The 27,705-nt window shown below is 44.8% G+C and overlaps 2 protein-coding genes across 3 annotated transcripts in view; one reads left to right on the plus strand and one right to left on the minus strand.

Moving 5' to 3' along the window:
* Positions 1–12,316, plus strand: part of REXO5 (RNA exonuclease 5) — a 35,176-nt gene extending 22,860 nt beyond the window's left edge. The window contains exons 13-19 of the mRNA XM_082200078.1: positions 2,979–3,089; positions 4,132–4,269; positions 6,244–6,336; positions 6,940–7,159; positions 7,417–7,625; positions 8,794–8,903; positions 12,100–12,316. Coding sequence (XP_082056204.1) covers positions 2,979–3,089; positions 4,132–4,269; positions 6,244–6,336; positions 6,940–7,159; positions 7,417–7,625; positions 8,794–8,903; positions 12,100–12,163 — 945 coding nt within the window. The 3' untranslated portion in view covers positions 12,164–12,316. The remainder of the gene's footprint in view (positions 1–2,978; positions 3,090–4,131; positions 4,270–6,243; positions 6,337–6,939; positions 7,160–7,416; positions 7,626–8,793; positions 8,904–12,099) is intronic.
* Positions 12,317–25,376: 13,060 nt separating this feature from the next.
* Positions 25,377–27,705, minus strand: part of DCUN1D3 (defective in cullin neddylation 1 domain containing 3) — a 36,459-nt gene continuing 34,130 nt past the window's right edge. For both annotated transcript variants that reach the window (XM_082200149.1, XM_082200150.1), the window contains exon 5: positions 25,377–27,291. In XM_082200149.1, the coding sequence (XP_082056275.1) occupies positions 26,808–27,291 (484 nt within the window). In that variant the 3' untranslated portion in view covers positions 25,377–26,807. The remainder of the gene's footprint in view (positions 27,292–27,705) is intronic.

Genomic DNA, 27,705 nt, shown 5'->3' on the forward strand with positions numbered 1-27,705 from the left:
AAGTTATTATTGTGCTGGCAGAGTCTCTGGAAAGAACACTGTGCAATTCAGCTACCCGCACCTTTCAGGACACATTGTCCACATGATAATCCACTTGCCTTCATCTAACGATCCGTGGTCTTGTCGCAATCGCCAGTTGTTGATTTTGCAAAAGGAGCCGGACCTGGAAACTCAACATTTTAGTGCTCTTGGCTGTCTCCATTGTCACAATTTTAATCTGGAATTGCCAACCTTCGTTCACTCTGTACAGGATATCCAGATGGTATCAGCCTGCTGCATTTGGATTTTTCTGTGTTGGCCCCATGTTTTTTCAGACCTTATTTGTTTTCACTGTTTTGTGATGCAGTGCTATTACATCACCGCCACCCCCTGTCCAGTGTGGACTCAAAAAGCACTATTGATGTTTTCCAGGGTGACTGTGCCTTTCGTTAGAAGTTTCCTTGCAGTTCCCACTTGCCTTTAATTAAACATTTCCTCCTTGCATTATGAAGCATAATAATATTGGCCAACTTACAGGGTGGTTCTCCATTAAGGACTTTTGAGAGTCCCACAGAGCTGTATAAATATTAATCATTATTATTATCTAATCAAAGTGAGTAGTCAGTTTAAAACATGACAGTGGGTTTGTTTGTTTGTTTGTTTGTTTGTTTGTTTGTTTGTTTTAAATAGACTTTGCTTTCATTGTCTTATAGCCTTCTAGACATCTTGCACTCTGTTGGTCAAAAAACATTGCTTCTGGGACAACAGAATGAGGGAGCTTCTTACAACTGTCAAAATCATAATCAGACTGGCTCTCCTAATCAAGTGAGTTATAAATATCCCCCCGGGCCTTGACATTTTATCCCAGCTTAATAGTCATTTTCCAAAGCTGAGAAACCCCACACACCTTGGTCCTTCTCAACCGAAGCATAGAGAACTGATTCAAGCACTTGGAACCAGAATGTTTAAAAGAGGAGGACTAGGACCCAGGAGACCCGGGTTCAAATCCTTATTTGGCCTTTAAGCTCCCTGGGTGACCATAGCCTGAATAAATGAGACAGTCAAAAGGACTCTACCACTTCAGATTTTCAGGAGGGGGGGTTGCATGCATGGTTAGTATGGTTTTGTGCTCCTTAGTGTAGCAATTGCACAGAGCCTTTTAGGAATCTGATACGCACCCTGAATATTCTGCTCTCATTAAAAGAAAAATATATAAGGAAGAGGGGTGTGCAAAGAACATTCTACCCAATTGCTAAGTAAGAATTTTGCCTCCTTCTGGTCAATTCAGGCCTGTGATTGGAAAAGGCACTGGTGTAACTTGGATGGCACAAATAAAGAAAACTTTTAAAATAGCTAATAAATAACTGTAAGTGTTATTGGGATGCGGGTGGCGCTGTGGTCTAAACCACTGAGCTTTGGGCTTGCTGATCGGAAGGTCAGCGGTTCGAATCCCTGCGACAGGGTGAGCTCTCGTTGCTTGGTCCCAGCTCCTGCCAACCTAGCAGTTTGAAAGCACGCCAGTGCAAGTAGATAAATAGGTACTGCTCCGGCGGGAAGGTAAACGGCGTTTCCGTGTGCTGCTCTGGTTTCACCAGAAGCGAGTTAGTCATGCTGGCCACATGACCCGGAAAAACTGGTTGCAGACAAACATCGGCTTCCTTGGCCAGTAAAGCGAGATGAGCTCTGCAACCCCAGAGTCGTTCGCAACTGGACTTAACTGTCAGGGGTTCTTTACCTTTTTCTTTTTAACTGTAAGTGTATTTTGCTGACACAGCCTTTGCCAACCTGCTGCCCTCCTGATGTGTTGGGCTCCTGTCAGTTCCAGACAGGCTTCTCTCTCTGGCCTTCAGGACTCTCCACACAGGCCACACCCCTTTTCTGCAGGCCACACCCCTCAATGGCTGTGCTTCACACCCTCCTTGAGAGTTTTTGCTTGGCTGGGAATGTGTCCCTGGAACTCTGATAATGCCTCTTCCTCATCCAGAGGAAGGGTGTGTGAGCCTGTGTAGAAGCTACGAAGCTTACTGTACAAAGGTAATATTTGCATCCATCGCTCCGCCCATGTTTGCATCTGGCCCCACCCACCACTGTTATGTGACCCTCAGGAGGTTTCCCAAAAAGGAACACAGCAGTCCTGAGTCTGAAAGGGCTTCCCTGCCCCAGATATTCGTTTTCCATGCAGTCAGGTTTTCACTTTTAGAAATCAGAGGCCTTCCTTTTGGGCATTGTCGGCCAGAGGGTGTTAAAGGAGGATAGAACTTTCTTTATGTATGCAACAACAGCAGCAAGAATACTCATCACAAAACATTGGAAGACACAAGATTTGCCCATGCTGGAAGAATGGCAGACGCAATTGATAGACTACATGGAGCTAGCTGAAATGACTGGCAGAATCCGAGACTTGGGAGAAGAGACAGTGGAAGAGGACTGGAAGAAGTTTAAGGACTATTTACAAAAATATTATAAGTTGTATGAATGTTAAGATAATGCACGATAGAAAATAACACGGCATCAGTAATTTAGTTGAAAGATATTATGAGAATAAGTGAGGTTTAAGAAAAAGATGAAACCTGAAGTAATATTATGTTTAAGTCAAGCAGTTAAGTATTTGACAAAAAGATATATTTAAGGTTTGAGACATAATATTCGAGAATTACAAAATAAGAATTGAAACAAGGTAACAAATTGCTGTTCATAATTTTATTAGTGAGAATGCAGGAAAGGGAGATGTGAGGAAGTCCTAAAGCTATGGAAATATGATTTATGGACTGTGGGTTACTTTTTTGCTTTTGTTTTTTTTCCTGTTTTTCTCTGATTGTTTTTTTATTATTATTATTATTTTTTTGGTGATGGTACTTTATATGTTTGGTGATTTCTTTGTTGAAAAATTTTGCAATAAACATCTTTTTTTAATAATAATAATAAAAAAGGTTTTGACTTTTATGGACCCTGCAGCCCATGACTGCAAATGTCTCCTACCCAACTTTCTCTGTGTTTAGGTACTCCAGAGAGCCCTGGAAGAGATTCCCAGGTCCTCCTTCAGTGTAATTCAGTTTGCTTTGGATTCTCAGCATGCCACACCCAACCAGGTTGCAGAAACAGTTTCCAAGGTAAACAGCGCTTCCCTATGTCCTTCGGCAGGGGTGGCCAAAGCAAGACCCAAAGCAGGTGTGGGGAACCTTTATTATTATTATTCAACAACTACCAGACTTTTAGAAGACATCTGAAGGCAGCCCTGTTTAGGGAAGCTTTTAATGTTTGATGTATTATGGTATTTTAATTTTTTGCTGGAAGCCGCCCAGAGTGGCTGGGGAAGCCCACCCAGATGGGTGGGGTATAAATAATAAATTATTATTATTATTACTTCCAGATGTTGCTGAACTACAGTTCCCATCCATGCCAACAAGCAAGGCCAGAGGTGATGGGAGTTGTAGTTCATTGACATCTGAAGGGCCAAAAGCTTCCCCAAAATCTGATTGACAGGAAGGTCTCCATATGATTTGCTATTGGTTGGTGATGCTTTCTGAGTCCCTGTTTTGATTTGATTGTGCGTTTTTAACAGTAGCAACAACAAAATATTCTCCTCTCCCTAAACTAGGCTGCTGAGAAGAATAACTTTTTTGTGGGGTGCATAAAACCAGGAGTGGATTTGTGGGTGGCCGTTCTGTGAAATCCTGCCTTGACTGAGCAGTCCTGAACCAGTGGGAGGGTGAATGACTCAGCAAGTCATGCACTCAACCTGGCTGTGTTGCTATGGTAACCCAATGCACCTGACAGCCTTATTTCAAGAGCATCCAGACATGGAAAATGTGCTCCTGAAAACACGAGCCCAAGCACTGTGTAATTTAGCCCATTATTCACATTACACCAACAGAACATATTGCCTTGTCCTCCATGATTTTGTCTAATCCTCTTTCAAACTATCCACGTTTGGGGCCACCACTGCCTCCTGTGGCAGCGAGTTCCATAGTTTAACTGTGTGAAGAAATGCTTCCTTTATCTGCCCAGAATCTTCTCCCAAAGCCTTATGGTTTGAGGTGGGGAGCAAGTTACTTAAAAAAAGAAGATCCTGGGGGTCCAAAATGCAACCAGCCTTGTTCTGGAACAGAAGTGAAAAACTAATTTTGTTTTTAAACCCTCCCCTTATCGCAGATGAGGACCAGGCTGGCCAACATGCTGACACTCTATGCAGGCCCCTTTGCCAAAGACTTCTGCCTGAAGTCTCTGAAGAGAACCTTCAAGAAATACGGCCATGTTCTGTCAATAAGGGCCATCTCAGAAACATTTGAGGTAAATAAACAAAAGGAATTCTGCTAGGATGAGGGAGGCAGCACATGTATTCCTTCTAGTTATACCTCTTGTTTTTTTTTACTTTTATGATTTTATTTTTAGAAACCTTGCACAGTAGTACCTCGGGTTAAGTACTTAATTCGTTCTGGAGGTCTGTACTTAACCTGAAACTGTTCTTAACCTGAAGCACCACTTTAGCTAATGGGGCCTCCTGCTGCTGCCGCCGCGCCGCCAGAGCACAATTTCTGTTCTCATCCTGAAGCAAAGTTCTTAACCTGAGGTACTTTTTCTGGGTTAGCGGAGTCTGTAACCTGAAGCGTATTTAACCCGAGGTACCACGGTACTGAATTCATATTATTTTTTATTCTCAACGTTTGCCCTTTTTCTCATTTGCATTTTCTGTTTAATAATTTATTTATTTTTTAAAAAAGAAAATGCACCTGTGTTGGGGGCTCTTGTAGTGGAAAAATGGGATACAGGTTTTCTAAACACAGTTGTCTGTTGCCACTGGCTTCATATCATGGTTTGCAAATGTGGCTTAAGCCACAGTTGGGACTCACAGGAAACTATGGTTTTTTTTTTTTTTTTTTTTGCATTTTTAAAAGATTTTATTAGTCTTTCCATATATATACATTAAATCCGTGTTTCATACATCTCATACTTTTGGACTTCCTTCAACGTCCTTGACATTCATTCGTATTTCTCTCTTTATAGCGCATTCCATTCTTTCGTACTGCCATTAATACCATCTTTCAAACATTGTTTTCCATAAGCAATACTTCTTGGTGTTTTACAGTGCCTCTTTAAATCCTACTAGCGTTGTATTTACTAAACATTTGTTCTCCAGATAGTCCGCAAATTTTCCCCAGTCATCTATAAATTTTTGATCCTTCATATATCTAATTTTCCCTGTTAATTTATCTAACTCCGCATATTCCGTTAATTTTAATCTCCACTCTGTTATCGTTGGGCCTTCTTCCTGCTTCCACTTCTGCGCCACCACGATTCTAGCAGCTGTTACCGCATACTGGAAGATTTTACAATCCTTTCTTTTAATGTCTTTTCCCACCATACCTAATAGAAAAGCTTCGGGTTTCTTTACAAATGTGTAGCTTAATATCTTTTTGATTTCATTGTAGACTTCGTCCCAGAAGCTTTTAACCTTCCCACATTCCCACCATTGGTGATAGAACGTCCCTTCTTTTTGTCTGCATTTCCAACATTTGTTATCTGTTTTATACATCTTGGCTAGTTTAACGGGTGTTATATACCACCTATATAACATTTTTAACATATTCTCCCTTAGCAGTACACATGCTGTAAATTTTATATTCACTCTCCACAATTTTTCCCAATTCTCCAATTGAATATCATATCCAAGGTCCTTTGCCCATTGAGTCATCACTTTTTTAACTTTCTCATCTTTCATGTTCCATTCTAACAGTATTTTATACATACTTGACAGATTTTTCCGATCACAGTTTATTATCTCTCTCTGAAATTTCGATGTCTTTTCATCATATCCCCTCTCTTTCACTTCTTTTTTAAATATTTCATTTATCTGATAGTAACTCAGCCAATCGTATGTATATCTTTTTACCTGGTCATATGGTTTAATTTTCCACTTCCCTCCTTCCTTCAATACCATTTCTTCGTACCTACCCCATTTTTTCCCCATATTGACTTTCTTTACACTTATCAACTCCACTGGTGATAACCAGTGTGGGGTTTTTGGTTCCAGTATGTTCTTATATCTATTCCAAACTTCTATCAAAGGTCCCTTAAAGATATGGCTGCAAAATCCCTTATGTACTTTTATCTTATCTCTCCACAAATAGGCATGCCATCCAAATTTGTTCTTATAACCTTCTAAATCCAGTAGGCAGCCACATGGCTTGTTCTGAGGTTGGTAAAACCATGGTTTATTGACCTATGACCTGGGCTGATCTGTTGCAATATTCTCTTTTTCTAAAGCCCCACGTCTGTATACAGTATGAAGTGCTTGAGGCTGCCCAGCTTGCCCTGGAGAGTCTCAATGGCGCAGAAGTAGCAGGATCCTCAATCAAGGTAAGCTCGCATCTTGCCTCTGCATTCATGACAGTGTTGGGCGGAGAGCAGCAGTGGGAAGACACAGCAACATTTTGTCTTCCCCCATCGTAAGTCTCCGAACTCTCCAGTACTTTGCTTCGGATATAAATTGGCTCCCATCATCATCATCATCAAACCTTTTCTTGGCATCACATACAAACATCCAAAGCAAATCAAAACAGAATTACCACTTCCCCAGTGGCACAAAACATTTGCTAAAAGAAAGGAGGCAGAGCAGTCTATTGTCACATCTCTAGGTCTCCAGGGAGATCAGATGTCTGCAGTGTATTTCAATGACAAAAAACCATGTTAAGCAAAATATTTCCACAGTAGACCTGCATGGAGCCACTCTCCTGCAGCACGTACAAATTGCCTCCAGGTGATCAGGCTGCGAAAGAAGGTGTGTGTCAGGGAGAAACCCACCCTCGGCTCTGACCTGCATCTTCCAAATTCCTCTAAAGCATTTCATGCCCATTGCAAGCCCACCAGCCCCTTAAGTAATGCCCTCGTGCACACAGGATAGAAGGCCTCTGGACTGCAGGGTGCCAAGTGATGGTCTGTTTCTCCTCTGGTGCCTTTCAGCTTCAGAGACCTGTCACTGAGGAAACACTCGATTCTGAGGTGCTGGTGAAGGAGCTGGAAAGAGATGCAGACAATGAAGGCGTCCTTTATCTGGCAGGATTGGGGAAAGCCCAGAGCGAGGCAGGCTTGCGGGAGAAGCTGGGTTATTTGAAAGACCTAAATGCCGTTTTCCTGCCAAGGGATCCCAGAACCGGAAAACAGAGGAATTACTGCTTTCTCAGTAAGTACGGCACCTGAGGAACTGGATTCTAGGCGTAATAATAATAATAATAATAATAATAATAATAATAATAATAAATAAATAAATAAATAATAATTTTATTATTTATATGCCGTCTATTCCTGCAGTTTCTTGGATGAGGGGAGACAGGCTTTTGAGCAAACAAACACCATCCTGGGAATATCCCCAAGTTAATCTTTGTTATTTGTCCTGGCTGAGGAAAGAGCACTCAATTGATTTTTTTGTGTGTGTTTTAGAATTCCACACGCCAGAAAGCGCCTCCCATGCTCTCAAAGCCATAAGGGAACGGACAGCCAGAGGCAGCAAAATGCAGAGCAGGAGGGCTCTCACGCCCGCACATCTCCACAAATGGTTTCGTCATGTGAATCAAAATGGCGGGAAGCCCCTTGCTCCACAGCCACCCCTTGAAGCTCACTTCCTGGAAAAGGAGCGGCCCTTTGCTTTGGTGAGCTTTTTGCCTTGCTCTCAACGTGTCGCAGAGCTTGGGACAAAGGTTACCTCTTTGGTACCTTCCTGAGCTTGCAGCATTGATAACGGACTCTGCCAGTGGAGTGTTCTTGATGACTGGTCTAGAAACTTCATTTGGTGTTGGAGGATATAATCCGAACCATCTGCGCCAGCTTCCTGTTATTTTGCGTTCATGCGTTACTCATAACCTTGGAACAATGTGTACTAGAGGTGGCAAACTCACGGTTGGTATGCCAGCCCCATCCACTGACATCTTCCTGCACTGGGGTGGGAGGAGAGGACAGAGCAGGGCTTGATGGGAAGCAGCGGTGACAAACTTGTGGCCCACAAGCCTATCAGGCCTCAAGCCTACAAACCACACCCTCCTTTCCATCACCTGACATCGTAGGATGGACAGCTGTCCAACAGACAGCCCTGCAGGGCTGCTTGTTCATTTCAGCACCTCATTCAGTGCAGAATTATATTTGGAAAGGCAGAGTTGGGAGAGGAATCTACAGGAGAATGTCTTCCTTTTTAGCCAGGACTTGAAATCAAGACATGACTGCAAAGGAAGAATCGGGAGTGAACTTGAATCAGCTGAGATCAAAGTTGTGTGTGTGTGTATGATTTTTGTATGCATGAATGTCCACTGTTGGGGGCAATGTACAGTTGAATACCGGCGACTGTGAATTGCAAGTGTGGAGAAGGGTGTTGTGCTCAAGTTGCGCTTGCAAACTTCCTTTGGGCTTCTGGTTCGACACTGGGAGATCAGAGTGCTGCACTAGCTGGCCCGATCCTGTAGGGAGCTTCTTAATGTTCTGCCCATATGTGTGGGTGAAGGTGCAAGAGTTGGGGCACAGGGGGACTGTGCCAATTTTGGCAACACCCACTTTTGTTTGCAGTCCTCAGAGAGATGACCAACATCATTTGTGGTCCTTGGGCCAAAAAAGAGAGACAAAAAAGCCATCCCTAACTTAAATGCCCACAAAGCACTTAAATAATCAGTTTGTCATGGGTTCTTTTTTAATTGCAAAATTAAAGTACTGGGGACCCTACTACCAATGCTCTTTTGCCCACTGTGCAATAACTTTCTGTTGCCCTTTCCAGTGTCATTGTGGTTCTTGGGTTTTTGCTTTAAGGACAGCCTTTGTGTTATTTCTACACAGGAAGACGATTTAAAGAAAGCCATGAAGACATTAGACCGTAGAATCAAACAGCTGTATCGGTGCTTGCCGAACCACACGCTCTGTGTTGTTTTGTTACCAGGCACAAACAGGTAAAAAACTTTGCAATTGTGTTTTGGTTTTTTTCCCCCTGCTTTCACAGAATTCTAATGTTGAAAAGCAAGCTCATCATCTAGAGCACTGTCTTTCAACCTTGGGTCCTGCGGATGTTCTCGAACTTCAAGTCCCATCATCCCTGACCATTGGCTAAGTGGCTGAGGATGATGGGTTTTGTAGTCTTAACAATATCTGGGGACCTAAAGTTGAAGAACACGGGTCTAGAGCAGGGGTTCCCAAGCTGTACTCCACGGACCACCAGTGACCTTCATGCTTCATTCAGGCGGTCCACAGGATTGTCTGCAGTTAAGTATTTCTAGCAATTTTCAATTGCCTTTTTATGTTTTTCTTCTGTGGAATGCAAATTACAGCACAATGAAATACTATGTAAGAAAATAAAAGAAGCAAAAAAGAAAAGAAAAGAAAGAAAGCAATTATAATCATACAGCATCTAGCACGTTGCAATTGCTACAACAGGCAGTAAAATCATTAAATGGCCTTTGAAAGACCATTGCAGGGGCTTGGACTAGATGACCATCAATATTCCTTCAAACCCTACCATTCTGTGGGCCTTGACAAGGTGGTGGGGGGGGTTTGAATCCCCCTGAAGAATAAACCAGGACATGAAAAGGGGTGAGAGTGGGACAGGCTATGGTGAATACAAGCAAAAATTTTATTTGAAATATATATATACAGAAAAGCAGGAAATGTGAGTCTGTGCCATTTAGATAAAATGTACTAAATGATTGGGTTGGAAAAGCAAACCCTCATCATATTCAAACCAAATCTCTTTCCACCCCCCTCACCCAAATTTCTTATCTCCATTTCCTCTCCCCAGCCTAGATGGGTGACCTGCTTTCATGATAAAAAAAAAATCCTTCCAGTAGCACCTTAGAGACCAGCTAAGTTTGTTATTGGTATGAGCTTTTGTGTGCATTCACACTTCTTCATGAATGAGCCAATAGCCATAGAGGACAGTCAAAAATTTGCACAGAGCACTAAGGTTCCAATCCACAGGGCCTCAGGGGTGGCCTGAATGAATGTGGGAAGGAAAAGTGGGACATGCCTCAGTTAGCTTGATGGGAACAAGAAGCCCTTAAAACTGACCGCAGTCCTACTGTCTCAAGCTGGTTGGAGTCTTCCGGGCACGCTCTCAAAATCAGTTGCTGCTTTATGGCTTTTCAGTTATCTCCTCCATGCAAGTGTTACATGGCTTTGGGCTCCTGTTATTATTTTTCAGGGGCTTAAAAGAAGGGCAGCCATGCACCCTAGAGGCTAGACCGGCTTGGCTGTTTTTCAGTTCACTGGGGTGTAGGGAGGAGGGGGTCTCTTGCTGCTGCTACAGTTTTTTCGCTTGTTTGCAATAATTCTTTTAATGTGCTATAACAGTAGCTATAGATCTTTCCTCCAGCCCCCACCTCACCCAGCCCTCTTTCCTGAGCTCCGCGTGCAACACCACATTAGCTTAATCAGCCCCAGGGGAGGTCTGAATGCAGGGATGAGCCCTTGCAGGCCTTTCAAAATTCACTCTGCCTCCATCCTTTGATCCTAAACCCTCGCTGCTGATTATTTGAAGCCGGGGGGGGGGGGGGCAGTTAGATGCTTCCCAAGTAAGTCATTTTTTTTGCTCCTGATAAGCCTGGGGTTACACACAGGAATTGATTCATGCCTGTATTTTCCTGCTCTTTGTTAACTATTGAAAGCTTGCCAGTGTACCGTATTCCTTTTTCTTTTTTGCACCACAATACACAGCGCAAGTGGACGCGGGTAGCGCTGTGGGTTAAACCACAGAGCCTAGGGCCTGCCGATCAGAAGGGCGACATTGTTTTATTTTTACTATAATCTCAAGATCCACCAACCAGAGGAGCATAAGAATGCTGTGCCCAGAAATTGGTTTTAATGCCCAAGCTGAACCAAGTGCAATACAGTGGTACCTCGGGTTCCATACACTTCAGGTTACAGACTCCGCTAACCCAGAAATAGTGCTTCAGGTTAAGAACCTTACTTCAGGATGAGAACAGAAATTGTGCTCCGGTGGTGCGGCGGCAGTGGGAGGCCCCATTAGCTAAAGTGGTGCTTCAGGTTAAGAACAGTTTCAGGTTAAGAACGGACCTCCAGAACGAATTAGGTACTTAACCTGAGGTACAGCTGTAGTCCTTCCACACAAAACTTCCCTCCTGGTCACCCCTTCCAAGATTTCTCACCAAGCTCCAACAATTTGACATAATGGTGTGAAAAGCAGCCTACATGCTTCTGAGGATGTTGGAGACCGGGCTTGCTTAAACAGGGCTCCAGAGAATCTGCCCTGAGGGTCAAGATGGCGTAGTGGTTATAGTGTCGGACTAAGACCTGGGAGAGGGACGCGGGTGGCGCTGTGGGTTAAACCACTGAGCCTAGGGCTTGCCAGTCCGAAGGTCGGTGGTTCGAATCCCCGTGACAGGGTGAGCTCCCGTTGCTTGGTCCCTGCTCCTGCCCACCTAGCAGTTCAAAAGCACATCAAAGTGCAAGTAGATAAATAGGTACCGCTCTGGCGGGAAGGTAAAAGGCCTTTCCGTGTGCTGCTCTGGTTCGCCAGAAGCGGCTTAGTCATGCTGGCCACATGACCCGGAAGCTGTCTGCCGGCTCCCTCGGCCAATAAAGCGAGATGAGTGCCACAACCCCAGAGTCATTCGCGACTGGACCTAATGGTCAGGGGTCCCTTTACCTTTTAAGACCTGGGAGACCAGGATTCAAATCCCCGCTCAACCATGAAGCCGACTGGGTGGCCATAGAATTGTAGAGTTGGAAGGGACCACAAGGGTCATCTAGTCCAAACCCCCTGCAATGCAGGAATCTTTTGCCCAACATGGGGCTCAAACCCACAACCCTGAGATTAAGAGTCTCGTGTTCCACCAACTAAGCTACCAAGGCCCGGTCGCTTTTCTCTCAGCCAAATCTTACCTCGCAAGGTTTATGTCAGGATAAAACGAGGGATCACGTGCACCAGCTTGAGCTCCTTGGAGGGAAAGCGGGATATAACAACTACTACTACTACTACTACTACTACTACTAAATAAAGACCTTCTGCCCACACAGGGCATCTTGTTCAGCTTTCCGTTTGCCTGCAAAAAGCAGAGTTTACACAACCCTCCACCGTTCAGCACTGTGTCCCTGGAAGGAAAGTAACGCTGGTTCCTGTCGTTTGCTTTGCAGAGGCTCCGAATCGTTCCAGGGCTTCGGCCTGCTGGGAATCAAAGGAGAAAAGCCCACCTCCTGAGGTTCCTGTTCGGCTTCACAGCTTTTAACGCCCTGGTTTTGCTAAAAGCTCCAGTGATTTCATTTAGGCCCTGCATCCGGAACACCAGCAAGTCCCCCCCCCCCAATTCCTTCAGTGTTTTAAATATTAAAATCAGTCAAGTCAAATATGAAAGAGGCTGATCCAGTTATTAATTCAGTAAGCTGGGTCCCCCCTCACTTAACCTCTGCTAACTGCTAACCAAATGTTTAGGTGGGGAGAACGAGCATGGAAGAAGCTAATTGGGTCTGGGTTTGGTGGAGCTGAGTGAAAATGGATTCCCAAAATTCTCCCATCCTGTTTTCGGGTGGCGTGGGTTGGAGTTTCACATAATATTCTCCAGGAGAAGAGAATTCTACAGTACTTTGGGAAGAGGGTCAGAAATGAGACTTTCAAAGCAAACTTCCATTCTGAGAAATTTCCACTCAGTTAATACTGGATAAAGCTATGTTAAGAGTCAACACATGGGTGGCCTAGGGCTTGCCGATCGGAAGGGCCGCGATAGGGTGAGCTCCCGTTGCTCGATCCCTGCTCCTGCCAACCTAGCAGTTGAAAAGCATGTCAAAGTGCAAGTAGATAAATAGGTACCGCTCCGGTGGGAAGGTAAACGGTGTTTCCATGCGCTGCTCTTGTTTCGCCAGAAGCGGCTTAGTCATGCTGGCCACATGTCCTGGAAAAACTGTCTGCGGACAAACTTCAGCTCCCTTGACCAGTAAAGCGAGATGAGTGCCGCAACCCCAGAGTTGTTCGCGACTGGACTTAACTGTCAGGGGTCCTTTACCTTTACCTTTTTTAAGAGCCAACATTATCTAATGGTTGGATCCTAATAGTTGTCACCGAAATTCACCACCCGGATTTTCAGGAGGCAAATTTTGAGAGGGAAGGAAGAGTTTGCCAAATATATTCTCCTTGTATGTGTGTAAAATTCGCCCAACAAGTTAAGGGTTTGCTCAAATGAGAAAATTCTCAGGACATTCTTCTCTAATAAATATTGGCCTTTGTGTGTGTGAGAGAGAAATTTAACAAGAAATAATGTTAACTGTTGGAAGTTTTAAACAGGCACACTATCATGTAGATAACAAAATGCCACCCACCCACCCACCCCCGGGGCCAAAAGGTGCATAGACAAGGGCTACCCACCAATCTCTGCCTCTTAGGTCCCATAATTAAGCTTTTCATAAACGTCTGTAGCATTTTCAACACACACACACACATACCATCCAGCCTGCAGGAAGTAGCACATTTTAGAGCAAAACACTTAACTTTGCCCATGGGAAAATGGAATCTGTGATTCACACATTTTGGTCTTTTTCCATCTTCATAAAAGGAAAGGTTTCAGCTTGAGTGGGGTGGAGGAACACCGGGGGGGCGGGGGAAGAGAGAGAAAGAGAAACTCTTGCCGAGGCAAGAATGTGTATAGACTGAATTATTATTATTCATTTATTCCAAATATATTTTGGAAGCCCACATGACCATAGCTCTGGTAGGCTTGCAGCCCATTTGGTTCTAAAAGCATCTTGAGCAAAGGCAGCAGCCCCTCTGAGCATGCATAGATTGCCCTGTGCCCCCCAAAAGAGGAAAAAATAACGGGATTTAAGAGCAAAGGGCTTCTTAGGGAAACCAACTAATCTCTGAATACATGTTTTGGGGAGAAAATAACTCTTTGGATTAGATTTGTTTCCAGGAATAAGAAATCATTGATGATAATACACCCAGTGCCAGCTCCAAGCTGGGAACAACTGTGGGCCATCGACATTTCCAGGCAGGGCTAAGAGCATCCCCTGCCTGAAACCTCTTGAGAGCTGCTGCCAGTCCGTGTAGGCAATACTGAACTAGATGCAGCAAGGATCGCTTCCTGTGTTCCTGGGGTTGGGTGCAGGGCCAGAAATAGACTTCCTCCAGAGGATGCAGCCACCACTTCCCCTTTGCCTAAATCCTTGCCCTCCCTCTGGGCTCAGTGCTCACAACTGCCCAGAGGGAGAGGCCAAGGCAGGTTGGAGAAGCTGTTCCATCTCCTCGCTGCTTCCACACTTGGAATAGGCAACTGAGAGGACAGTGACAAAGAGCAGGAACAATAGCAGGACTAGTACATTTCGTAGATTAGCAACAGGCCCCCAGGCGTGCTCAGCAAACACACCACAAAACCAGCCATGGATGCCAACTGCAATCTGCCCAGATAAGACTTTTGATGCTGGTACAACTGGGTGTCTTGTCGTCTTTAGGTCTGTATTGCTTTTAAAGCTCTCCTTTTTATGTTCCTATACACATACTGATGTTTTGCAAGAGGGAGGTACATAAATACACTTTTATGAAGAGATAGCTAGAACAGCAGCATGGGAATTGGGGAAAAACAGCAGTCCTTCAGCTACTGTTAAGACTGCATTATCCTTGACCACTGGGCATGCTGGCTGGGGCTGACCAGGATCCCACCTCATCGGCAGACCCAGAGGCTGCCTATCCTTGCAAAGGAGCCTCTGAACTGCGCCTGCATCGAAACTGGGCTGGCCAGAAGAGTAGAGAGGTTTGATGTGCAGAAAGCAGCAAGTGGGAAGAGTCAGTCTTGTGTAGGACTCAGCACAGTGTGGTTTTGAACACCTGGCTTCAAAACCTACGCAGCTGTGAAGATCAATGGGCCAAGCGCTACCTCGCAGGGTTGTGAGAATAAAAGCAGGGTGGGTGGATAGGAATGCAGACCCTCAAAGTGTTCCTATTTTCCAGGGACAGTCCCAGATTTACAGAAGCCGCCCCGGTTTCTGATCTGATCCTGGAATGTCACGCTTTCCCTTATTTTCCCTATTTTCATTGGAGAAATGTTGGCGGGTATGGAGCTATTTGACCCCCCGAGCCAAGGAGATAAGCAACTAGACAACCTTTAGAAGACATCTTCAGGCAGCCCTGTGTAGGGAAGTTTTAAAATGTTTAATGGTTTAATGTTTAACAGTTTTTTATATATGTTGGAAGCCACCCAGACCAGATGGGCAGGGTAATTTTTTATTATTATTATTATTATTATTATTATTATTATTATTATTATTATCATCATCATCAAGGACATCTCCATTTTCATCAGAGAAATGTTGGAGGGTATGGAAATGTAAATAGGTCATAAATTCATGAGCTCATGACTGCAAGGCATGTGTCAAATTTGGGCTGAGCTTAGATCCCCCAAGCCACACTTCAGATGAGACCCCCCCAACTCCCACTTTGGGAAGGGGGCCTGGGGTCATGAGCCAATGCGACTTCACCATCTGTCTGGCTACACATCTATGGTCTTGTCCATGTACTCTTTTTCCTGTGAGGGAGGTCATGTAACACACTTTCTGTGGAGGTGCAGACCTGGCCCAGCGACCAAGGCCCAGCTCCATCCCCTCCTGACCTAATTCCGGAACGTTCCGGGCAAACAAAAATGGCAGCCACCTGAGGGGAAAATAGGCGACAGTGAAGCGAGGAGCTTGGCTGAGTCACCGACCATTTCACCGGGTTCTCGCCAGAAATGTACTCAAGCAGCTAAATGGTGACAACATGTAACGGAAGACAGGTACATTCTGCAGTTGTGTAGGTGAGAAAATGTCAGCAGATGGGCTTTTCGCACCTGCGCTCAACAAGGTTTGCCTGCTCTAATTCCCCCACATCTCTTGCTCCCACAGAGTCATTGACCTTGGTTGCACTGAGCGATGAAGGTGGCGCATTTTGGAGGCGCAGAGCTTTGTGTAGCAGCAGGGGGGGTGACACCCCTATCCCCAAACGCACGCCAGGCTCGTAGGGCTGTATTCAGTGCTAGTAGACTGTGCAGAGTAGACTTTTGGGGCATGCTGAGGAAAAACTTTGTTGGCTACAAGACATAACTCTGGTGGAGGCAGGACAGAAACACCAGCTAATCAATGGTATTAATTAGTTGTATTTTTTAAAAGGGAGCCTCAGAACTGCATGCCATCCCAGAGTTGTGATCCCTGTCACCATTGATCAGGACAGTGGAAAGTAAACATGGAAGCTGCCTTGTAGGGAGGTTTATCTAGCCAAGTGTTGCTTACATTGACCAGCAGCCACTCCCTAGGATTTCGGGCAGGGAGTGTTCCCAGCCCTAGCTTGCATCTTGTTCATTATTATCTCTGAAAGGGAGTAGAGCCTTTAATGCAAGAGGAAAATTATGGGGGAAAGCCTGGGGTTTCCATAAGGGAACTGCTCTGGCCCCCATTTCTCACCCTTCTGTGGCTCCAAACCTATTATAGCTCTTCATTTTCCATCTCTTCTGTTTCTGCTCCAAGACTAAACTAAGAAACTCCACCCTCCATTTTACAGTAACAAAGGGAGGGGCCCAATCCAGCCCTCCTGGTTTCCCCTCAAGAATCACAAGGCTTTACACTTCCCATGATTTTGTACGAAAACATCTAAATCATTCTTGGCAATGGCAAAGTTTGGTGGCTGCTTTGTATCAGTGAGATACAAATCTAACAAACAAATCAATAAGGCATCAGGCTTCCGGAAGAGATAAATCACTGTGAAGGCCAGTGGCCTCCCTCTATGAGAAACTACGAGGCATTTTAAGGCTTCCCAGGCTGTTTCTAGGCTATTGCTCTTTTGCAGCTGGAATCCAATCGCCTGTCGTCAAATTCAAGTTGGGGAATTGAAGGGATTTGGCACCTTTGCATGACAAAACCGCTTAAGCCAAGAAAAATGGGGGTGGACTTTTTGCAGTAAGTGATGTGGGGGAAACCACTGGAAAAGCAGGATAGCAATTGCTTGACATTGTGGTACCTCCCCTGCAAACAAATCGGAATCGATGCTCCATAAAGAGCGGGCGTCATGCAACCTCTCGAGTGAATTTTGTGCAAACAAATCAGGCCGAATGCTCAATAAGCAGGTCGTGTGGAAGCGAGATGAGAGAGACAAGGAAAAGCTCAGTTGCATTTTGTCCTTCCACTTCTCCCAAGCCTTGCTGGAGGGTTGCGTGACTGGGAACCTCTTGCAAACAGACATTTAAGAAAGCCCCATTTACAGGTATTTTCAGTGTTGTAGTCTTGAAATATTAAGCACTGCGCTGTCAAAGCTGATAACTCTGACGCTAGATTCCCACAGGTACAAGCAACCGTTAACCTAGAATTCTGGAACGACTTTTCCTGCAAAACTGTTTCACGCTTGAACCACCCTCTTTAGTGTGTTGAAGAGAAAGGCTGTGTACTCGCCATAGATTTGAAGCACATTCACCATGCCAAAGAATCCTGGGAACTGTAGTTCACACCTCACAGAGCTACAATTCCCAGCGCCCTCAGCAAACTACAATTCCCAGTATTCTCAGAGTGGTGTGTGCTTTAAATCTACAGTGTGCATGCAGCCAAAACAAAAGCCAATTACGAGTGAGCATGGTTTGTTTTCATCTTAGCAATGGGGGCGGCTTGCTGGATGCATCTATTCGTGCCTCTTATTGCTAAACACACCCCACAAAAATACCCCTATTTATGTATTTTAAAGCCTTAGGTTTTAAAAGACAGGGAGGCAACAGGTCGAAAGGAATTGCACAACAAAGGGGGGGGGAGGAAAAGGAACAAAGGCAGCAACTGCTCTGAATTTGGAAAGCAGGTTACACAACCACACTCACGGCCAATTAACATCTCGGCAGGCCACTTGGTTCAGAAGGCAGACTGATGGCGTGCAAGACCTGCAAGACCGGCAGCCAAAAGAGCAAGGGAGAGACAGCACATATGCCAAGAGCTGGCACTCTACCACTTCTCACAAGTATAGTCAAATTTCTCTTTTCCCCCCACCGGAAAAATTGTTTTGAATGTCCAGCATTAATCCTGTAAAGAAATGGAGCAGAGGGAAGCAGACAAGTTGACAAATGGAGACTACAGCCTAATTTGGAACGAATGCAGGGAGATTGCTTATTTTCCATCTTTTCCTTTGTTTTTTAAACGAGGTTTTTTTTTTTTTTTGCATGTTGCAGAACTAGGGAAGTGAATCAGCGTTGTTTTCCGAGAGCAGACAGGGCTGACAGACTCTTATGAAAAGCCTTTTCACTTTTCAGGGAAGACCACCTAGTTGCTATAGACATAATAATCGGGGGGGGGGGGGAGGCGTTTGTAAGAAGCCTATGCCTTTTTCACAGCATAGCTAAAGATGTAGAAAAAGCCCTGCTAGTATAGACCAGAGGCCTATCTGAGCCACCCCTTTGTTTGGTTATCTGTTTTGACACACGGACTACTTATGTGTTTAAATTAAGATGGGTGGATTATTGTTATTGTTCATGTGAGCTGATATTGCTTCTCTCTGTTACATCTGAAATTGTGTGTACAGCGGACACTCGGGTTGCGAACGTGATCCGTGCGGGAGGCATGTTCACAACCTGCAATGTTTGCAACATACAGCGCAGCGCATGCGCGGGTTGCAATTCGGTGCTTCTGCGCATGCACGGCCGCCGAAAGCGGGAAGTAACCCATTCTGGTACTTCCAGGTTTCGGCAGGTCTGTAACCTGAAAAAACACAACCTGAAGCGTCTGTAACCCGGGGTATGACTGTATATGTATGTACATACGCAAACCAACAAACACACACACAAGCCCTGCTTCCCAGCAACTGTATCATATTGCCTAAGATCGAGATTTATAGCCGTCAATACTAGTAAGAATACAAGAAACATTAAGATGAGCCTGTTGGATCAGGCCTGCCTAGGCCAGCATCCTGTTCTCACAGTGGTCAACCAGATGGTTGTAGTAAACCATTGAAAAACTTCTCCATGAGCACATCTAACCCTCAAAGCTGCTGGCCACCTCTACATCATGTGCCAGTTCTTTCCATACCTCTAAATCCAAACCTTAAACTGTGCATTTTGCAATTACAGTGGTGCCTCGCAAGACGAAAAGAATCCGTTCTGTGATTCTCTTCGTCTAGCGGTTTTTTTCGTCTTGCGAAGCAAGCCCATTGAAGGATTAGTGGATTAGTGGCTTTTAGCGGCTTTTAGCGGCTTATCGGATCAGCTGATAAGCAGCTTAGCGGCTTAGAAAAAGGGGGGAGGGGAAAAAACCAGCAGGAACTCGCAAGACATTGTCGTCTTACGAAGCAAGGCCATAGGAAATTCGTTTTGCGAAGCACCTCCAAAACGGAAAACTCTTTCGTCTAGCGAGTTTTCCGTCTTGCGAGGCATTCGTCTTGCGGGGCACCACTGTACAGCATATGCTTCCATTTGTCTCACCAGAATCTCCTGCTAATCAGCCCCACTGTGTGACTCTTACTGAAACATGAGGAAGTTTCCATTCAAAGAAGTGTTTCTAAATTCCAAATTTTGGATGCAGCGCTCTCCCTGCCTCTGACGTTTCCAAAGCACACAGAGCCGTTGAGAGCACATTGGCAGAAGCAACCCTGATCTGATTGTGTGCAGTCAGCTTTTTACGGTCTACCTGAACAGCAGTATACAAATATCTTCATAAATCAATCCTCTTGCAGCCCAGTGGCTTGCCAATGGCAGGCAAGATATGCACAGTGGCAGAAGACCCCCCCCCAAAAAAAAGGTGAAAATGAAGAGTATTGGTAGCAGAGTGATGTGCGTGCTTCAATTCCAGAAATTGGAAGGTACATTGAACTGAAATTCAGGAGGAGCGGAATACAGGGTGAAGTGAACCCACAGGACAAATACAGGAAGCAACTGGGTAAATCCACTCATCTCTCAAATGGGGATTTGGATAGGAGCCTATATAAACCAAGGGATTGCCATTCATAGAATCATAGAACCATAGAGTTGGAAGAGACCACAAGGGCCATCGAGTCCAACCCCCTGCCAAGCAGGAAACACCATCAGAGCACTCATGACATATGGTTGTCAAGCCTCTGCTTAAAGACCTCCAAAGTAGGAGACTCCACCACACTCCTTGGCAGCAAATTCCACTGTCAAACAGCTCTTACTGTCAGGAAGTTCTTCCTAATGTTTAGGTGGAATCTTCTTTCTTGTAGTTTGGCTCCATTGCTCCATGTCCGCTTCTCTGGGGCAGCAGAAAACAACCTTTCTCCCTCCTCTATGTGGCATCCTTTTATATATTTGAACATGGCTATCATATCACCCCTTAACCTCCTCTTCTCCAGGCTAAACATGCCCAGCTCCCTTAGCCGTTCCTCATAAGGCATCATTTCCAGGCCTTTGACCATTTTGGTTGCCCTCCTCTGGACACGTTCCAGTTTGTCAGTGTCCTTCTTGAACTGTGGTGCCCAGAACTGGACACAGTACTCCAGGTGAGGTCTGACCAGAGCAGAATACAGTGGCACTATTACTTCCCTTGATCTAGATGCTATACTCCTATTGATGCAGCCCAGAATTGCATTGGCTTTTTTAGCTGCCACATCACACTGTTGGCTCATGCAAACACAAAAGACCTACTCCCTGTTGCTTGTATCTAGTCCGTGCTTTTATCTAGCCCAAACCTCTGACTATGGCAGTATCTGCTCAAGCCGCACATCCCAACAACGAGAAGCCCATTTAGAAATGACCCATCACATATGGCCCATGGCCAACACTCAGTCTAATTGCTTACCTATTAAATGCCCATAAATAACTGATCCTAAGCCACCTCCACACAGATTGGGCTCCTATTGGGAACGATCATGTATGAGTATTTGTAGAAACATATGCAGCTGCCTCGTACCATTGTTCCATCTAACTCAGTATTGACTGCACTGACTGGCAGCAGCTCTCTAGCAGCTTTAGACAGGCGTTTTCCCGAGCCCTACCTGGAGATGCCAGAGATGGAAGCTGAGATTGGAGCCTGCAAAGCACATGCTCTGCCACCGAAACTCTGTCTGTACAGTATTATCTGTGACAATCTACTACTATGCAGGTGTGACTGGAACATGGATCTACACACCCCTTATGATAACAGCAGGAATTTGGGCATGCAGGTGGCAGCGCCTGCACAACCCATCCCTTTGAATGACTAACGTGTCTTGCCTGGGAACCTACTTGAGATGAATCATGTGTCAGGCATGCAAAAGCCATGCTGTGAGGATGCTTGCCAATAGCTTAGCCTACCAGGGAGCCAGCATTTAAAATGGTACCTCTGGCCAGGCTTTGTTGGTGCAGCATGGGTGTAACTTTTGGGTTTCCAAGGATGCCTCACTGCTGCCCAAGTTCCGCTCCTCTTACCTCGGGAGGCCTTTGTAAGCCACACTGCCGTGCCATCTGTAGGAAGCGTAAATATTTTATTACCAGGAAGCGGGGAGGGAGAGATAAAAAATCACATTTCTGGGAAAAGGCAGCAGGATGCTACAGAAACTACAGCCATCAACTCCTTTTCCAGCCGATAATTACCACGACTGTGCTAAATGAGTTTCTGCAGCCATTTCACTCCAAGTTGTGGAAGATTTCACTGCAGGGTCCAAATCAATACCTATTTTTACATCAGCCACATTTTTAAGTGCAGTGGTACCTCGGGTTAAGAACTTAATTCGTACTGGAGATCCGTTCTTAACCTGAAACTGTTCTTAACCTGAGGTACCACTTTAGCTAATGGGGCCTCCCGCCGCTGCCACGCGATTTCTGTTCTCATCCTGAAGCAAAGTTCTTAACCCGAGGTACTATTTCTGGGTTAGCGGAGTCTGTAACCTGAAGCGTCTGTAACCCGAGGTACCACTGTACTTGTCAACATCATGTCCATTCATCACCCAAAGTTTACATGTCTAAAAGATTGTGTAAAAATGAGAAACATGCCTTTTATACTTGGCATGAGAGATTCACGTTTCAGCAATCAATCAAGCTTGCCTCTCAGCTCCACCCCTTCAGAGCAGCAGCAGGGAACCTGTGGCTCTCCACATGTCTGCAGATGCCACCATCCCTGACAACCAGCTGTGCTCCCTGGGGCTGATGGGAGTTGGAGTCCATCCATGCAGTTTTCCACCCCTGTCCCACTGGCAAAAGTGTACAGGAGCTGCTTCTTGGTGGATTAAAGTGCCCCTCCATAAGCTTCATTTGACACGTTTGTGGGCTGGGGAGCAGGAAGAGAAATTAAGACACTTAAACTTGGGAGGCACACAAGACACATGCACAAGCTGGTGTTCATAGAACAGAGGGACATCCTCTGGGCAACTGCAGAATATCTGTTAATATTGCCACCCTCCACTTTTCTCAGTATGGCTAGAGTTCAGGAACAATTTGTTTTATGGGCAATGATGTTTCTTCATAGATTCTGTGTCAGCTCACAGTGAGGTTGCACCAAAGAATCCTAGCACATCATTAGTCCCACTCTGTGGAGGGTGGCTTTTAGGGCTGGGTGTTATATCGATATATCGCCCAAAACTGGTCCACATCGTGATATCGGTTCAATTAATTTTTGACCTGGCAATGTATGTTAAGGCTGGGCGATGTATGATCCAAAATGGGTTTGAAGTCCATATTGTTATATCTGTTTCATAATTTTGACCTTGCAATATATCAAGAATCATGGTGTGTATGTGTGCTATGCAAAAATCACAATGTGGGAAAAACCGTGAAGCCAGCCAATGCCTCTACAAAGCTCCCTCATTTCAGACATCATTATATATCAGTATATCACAATGTTTACCGGGCGATATATCACAATGCTGAAAACCAGATTATCACCCAGCCCCTGTGGCCTTGCTCACATACCGGCAGAAAGAAGGGCAATGAGAAACGCCATATTGCGTGGAGCTACTGCTTCTTCTGGGAATTGTAGTGTGGTAGATGCACTCAACAGGACAGCTTAATTTGCGAGCGCTCACTAGATAAGCCAAGGACAGGGAATCTGTGGACCTGCAAATACTGTGGGCTAGCTTATCTTCCATCCTCTCCAACCATCTGATCCCTGCTCCTGACTCACACAAGCAAGCAACTCTTAGTTATGGAGAAGTTTTGAAGCAATCTGGGCAAATGTTTTTTTATTTCTGGGAGCCTGCCCTTATTAGTGGTGGCTACATGGGGTTCTCTCTCTCACTGGCATTTATCTCAGGAGGCTTAAAGAGCTTAAAGCAGGGGTCAGCAAACTTTTTCAGCAGGGGGCCGGTCCACTGTCCCTCAGACCTTGTGGTGGGGCTGGACTATATTTTGGAAGGAAAAAAAATGAACGTATTCCTATGCCCCACAAATAACCCAGAGATGCATTTTAAATAAAAGGGCATATTCTACTCATGTAAAAACACACTGATTCCTGGACCGTCCACGGGCTGGATTTAGAAGGCGATTGGGCTAGATTCAGCCCCCGGGCCTTAGTTTGCCTACTCATGGCTTAAAGTGTTGGTGGAAGGTAAATTAAATCATGCAATGGAGCCTCTAGGAAGAAACAGTGTGGGGTGGGGGGTAGCAGCGGTGGGCAAGGAGAGATTCTCACCTCTTAACACTTGTGGCACATTATCTGGATGCAGGACTTGTTGCCTGACCAGAGGGAGGGATGTTCCAAACCTCCCCCACTCCCAAACCTCTTTAGAACTGGCTGCTGACTAAAATAGGTCTTCCCAGAACCTCTGTAGACAAGAGACTCTCAAAGGCACAGAGTTACTGCCATTCATTATGTGTTTAATAACCAAGGCTTCTTCCAAAGCCTCAGTGGGCCAAACCTTCAAGCAGGTGGCTAAATACTTTGCAAGGTCAAGCGAGAGGGTGCAGGGCCCTCGGGAATGAATTAACACACCAAGACAAAAGGCACCCCCCCAAAAAAAAAAAATTTAGGCACACAATTTCCTTTGTAATAAATAAATAATAATAACAACAACAACAACAATAATAAAGAGGATATTGAACGGAACACACATGCAGCCTTAACGCTGATGGATGAACTTCCTTGTCTGGACTCAAGAGCAGGGGTCTGAGGAGTTGGCAGCCACTAAAACCAGCTTTCCCGTAAAAACAGCACTCCTGGTAGCGTTTGCACAATTTTAAAAAGGTGTTTTAATGCAGTCAATATTCGTCAACAAACAAATGGATGTCAATTCCTGCTCCTGACAGGCGAGAGAGGGTGTGAATTTAAAGTATTTTTATTTTATTTTTCTTATCCAGCTCGGGATTGTTGGCAATTTCAGATCTAGAAGAATTTGTCTTGATGGAATTACTAATTGGGATAATTCAAGTGCACCCATGCAAACTTCCTTAGGAAAGGGGAAAGGGGGGGATACTAGAGAAAGAAAGGTGTGTGTGTGTGACTTTGAAGTGATTCTCTTGCATGAAGAGCTGTAGCGGTGGAGGAACTGAGCTAGCCTGCTTCTGCACATTGCATGGTTACAGGGCAACTGCAAAGACGGGGGGGGGGGTCTTCAATGCCCCTGCCCAACCTACCACACAATCGGCTTTCCCATTCGTCACAAGCTACAGACAATGGGATGTTTCGGTAGATGGATTACTTTTAAAAACAAAGCTCGAGTGAGTCTGTTACTAGTTAAGCCAGGCTCCGTCAACCTGCTGTCCTCTGCATGCTGGACCATAACTCCCACATGGGATTTGTAGTCCTACAAGATCTGGAGGATACAAAGTTGGGGAAAGGGTGCATTAAGTATGTTTAGGGGGGGGGAAATAAAACCTACTTTTGTGAGCCTTCACTGAGTGACTGGATATTTTATAGATTTATTAAAAAAAAAGACAGCCATATGGAGGTGAGGCTCACTTCAGGTGAAAGCCTCAGCAACTATTCCTTTCCCCAAGTTTTAAAAATGTTAACATTGTTTTTCAAAAATCCAGTTAACAACATAATCCGGCCAGTGTTAAGGAAACTCCCTTTTTTGGGTTACAACAGTTGAAAGCGAGCAAATCATCCCTAATACAGGTGAAATTTAAAAGAAATCCACCCCAAAATAAGAGGCCTACCGTGTCACTGCTAAATATTATTCCAAAACAGGGTTCCCTCCACTCTGGTTAATTCTGGGCCTTTTCGACAGCAGCAGATGAAACAGAAATCCAAGCTTTTGCTGCCTCTGAATTTCTATGTGAGCCAAAGGAACATCTGCCAAACTACCTGGCCAGGCTGCTGCTAATAAAGACACAGGAAGTCCCCAGGAGAAATCGTATTCAGCTGGAGCTCATTTCTTTGAGCAGAGAAGAAATGGCCACTACTCTGATTTCAAAACCAAAGGCTTGTTTGTAATTGCTGTTGTTTTAAAACACACCCTCTTATACAGATAGTTACCAGCCAAACAGGGTTGACACTTTTATCCAAGAGTCAAATATATAAAATTAAAGCAGAGTTTTTATTCAAGTTGTGTGTGTGTGTGTGTGTTATTTCCTTGGAGGGTAAACATTCGCCACTTCTCTCGAGGTTCATGCTCCTGAAAGAAGAAGAACCACCACCTTTGGCTTTTCAGTCAAGCAAAAGTGCTTTTGCACGGCCGTGAAAATACAATCCCTTGGGGATTTGGGGAGCGGGCGGGTAGAGGAGTGACTACAACCTTATAACCGAGCTAGCAAAGCTCTTACACCCTTTACGCACAGCGAGGGATGGCCAGTTTGCAGCCGGAAAGTGCCAAGACCTATTGTTCACACAAGTAGCCCACATGAGAGGAGAATCCCGTCACTTAATGCTATTGGAAAAGGGCTTGCATTAGCACCATCCCTGAAAGGCTGCCTAGTTTGGGCGTAGGGAACCTTTAGTGCTCCAGATATTGCTAAAATACAGCTCCCATCATCCATGGCTGTGCTAGAGTTCCAGTTAAACAATATCTAGAGGGCCAAAGGTTCCCCACTCCTGGCTTAGTTTTCACCCCCTTATAGTACATGCTTGGCATCCTGTTGGTGTGAACAGAGCTTATGTGCAAAGCTGCCCCAAATTATGGCAGACGTTTCTATTTCGGGGGTGGAGGTGGCGGAGAGTTGAAGGCAAGAAGTAAAAAAACAACAACAGCCCTCTCTACCAAACCATATACTGCTCCCTCTTGCCTCGGAATCAAGGGTTCAAAAAAGGTTATTACTGAATTCTCAGCTGACTGGCAGGTACAGAATACTCTTTCAGACAAAAGTAAGCTTTTTTCCTCACCCATAAAAACCAGGAGCCAAATTAAAGGAAGCTAGCCATGCTACAAAAAAAAAGGAAACGATGCTGCTTTCATTGGCTTTCAGAATCTTTTTTACCTGGGAATTAAATGCATTTGTAGTTAACAGTTAACACTGTTAATTCATCATGGTATGAATCTTAAAATTATCACAACCTTTTTAAAAAAAATTCAACAATGTAAACAGCACTACACACAGTATAGACCTGCTCTGAAATATATACACACACATATATATATACACACACACATATATATATATATGTATGTATATTTGCAGAACTTCAATCTGGCACTGTATAATTTAGCGATGTTAATTTAACCTCACAAAATGTTTTTTTTTTAAGTTGTGCAACCAACATCAATCTGCAACGTTTTTTGTTTGTTTTTTGAAAAAGAGAAAAAGAAACCATTTAACTTGCAGCCAGGGGGTCTCAAATATTTCAGGGGGCAGGGGGGAAGAAGAAACGAGAAGAACCCAAAATTCAAAAGAAAGTGCCTAAAATATGGATACAGCATTTTAGAGCCCTTTCAAAAATACAAGGCAGAGAAAGGTGTAAAGTAGAAAAATCTGGAGCGTCTGTAAATTCCAGAGGAGTCCGGAGCTTATGGGTAATGAAAGGTTAACAGGTTACGGCTGTTTTCGCTGTGTTAAATGGCACTAAGTATGGTGGTCTATACACAGGCTTGCTGTCTGTGAAGCTGCAACGCATTTGGTGTTCTCCTCCTTCTTCCGCCTCTCCATTTCCCATTCCACAAAGGTATCAAAGAGACTGGGCCAGGCCTCATCTTCACTGTAATTGCTGAGGTCCGGCCCAATGACCTGAGTAAAATTGAGGAACATGTTCCACGTGTCCCGGGAGATTCCCTTAATTCCTGAGGGGTTCTCATTCAAGAAGTGTAACCACTGGTCCAATATCGGGGGCTTGTTTTGAGTGAAGACTAGTTTCCAAAGGGCAATGGCTATTTCCCGATGCAGCGACCTCTGTCCCTCCTCGGAGTCCAGGCCAAACTGAAAGGTAAAACGGTAGAGATCCTTGAACTTATCTTCTTGTTTGGCTTCGTTTAAGAGGCTGGGGAACCGGGCACATATCCCATCGATGCTGTCTGCGTTTATTGCTTTGCAGCCCTCAAAGAACTCCGTCCTAGTCAAGGGGAAAAGAAGCCAGTTAGATCACCTCCTTTTCTTCAGCATCACACGCAAAAACCTCAGGGCTAGTAGTCACAGCGGCTACATGCAACTTCCTGGATCAGGGGTGAGAACTCCCAAACCAGCACTCAGAGGGATGAGTTGGGGGGGGGGGGTTCCAAGTGGCAAGTAGAACTGCTTCTGCTGACAAGATGATCAGTAGAGTTTTGCATTCCTCCCTTTGATCCCAATTAATTTGTGTTGGGAAAGGGGGAATCATAAAATGGTACCGGAAAGAAATGTCGATTCAAACATTCTGTGGAAACATATGAATCACTGAGCATCATGCTACCCCTGAAGGAATTTAAACCCCCTCAGGCCTGCCTGTTGCACTTATTTCCATTCACACAGTTTTACACTCTATGCGAAC

Source organism: Podarcis vaucheri, assembly GCF_965113315.1.
Source record: "Podarcis vaucheri genome assembly, chromosome: 14".
Lineage (NCBI taxonomy): Eukaryota > Metazoa > Chordata > Lepidosauria > Squamata > Lacertidae > Podarcis > Podarcis vaucheri.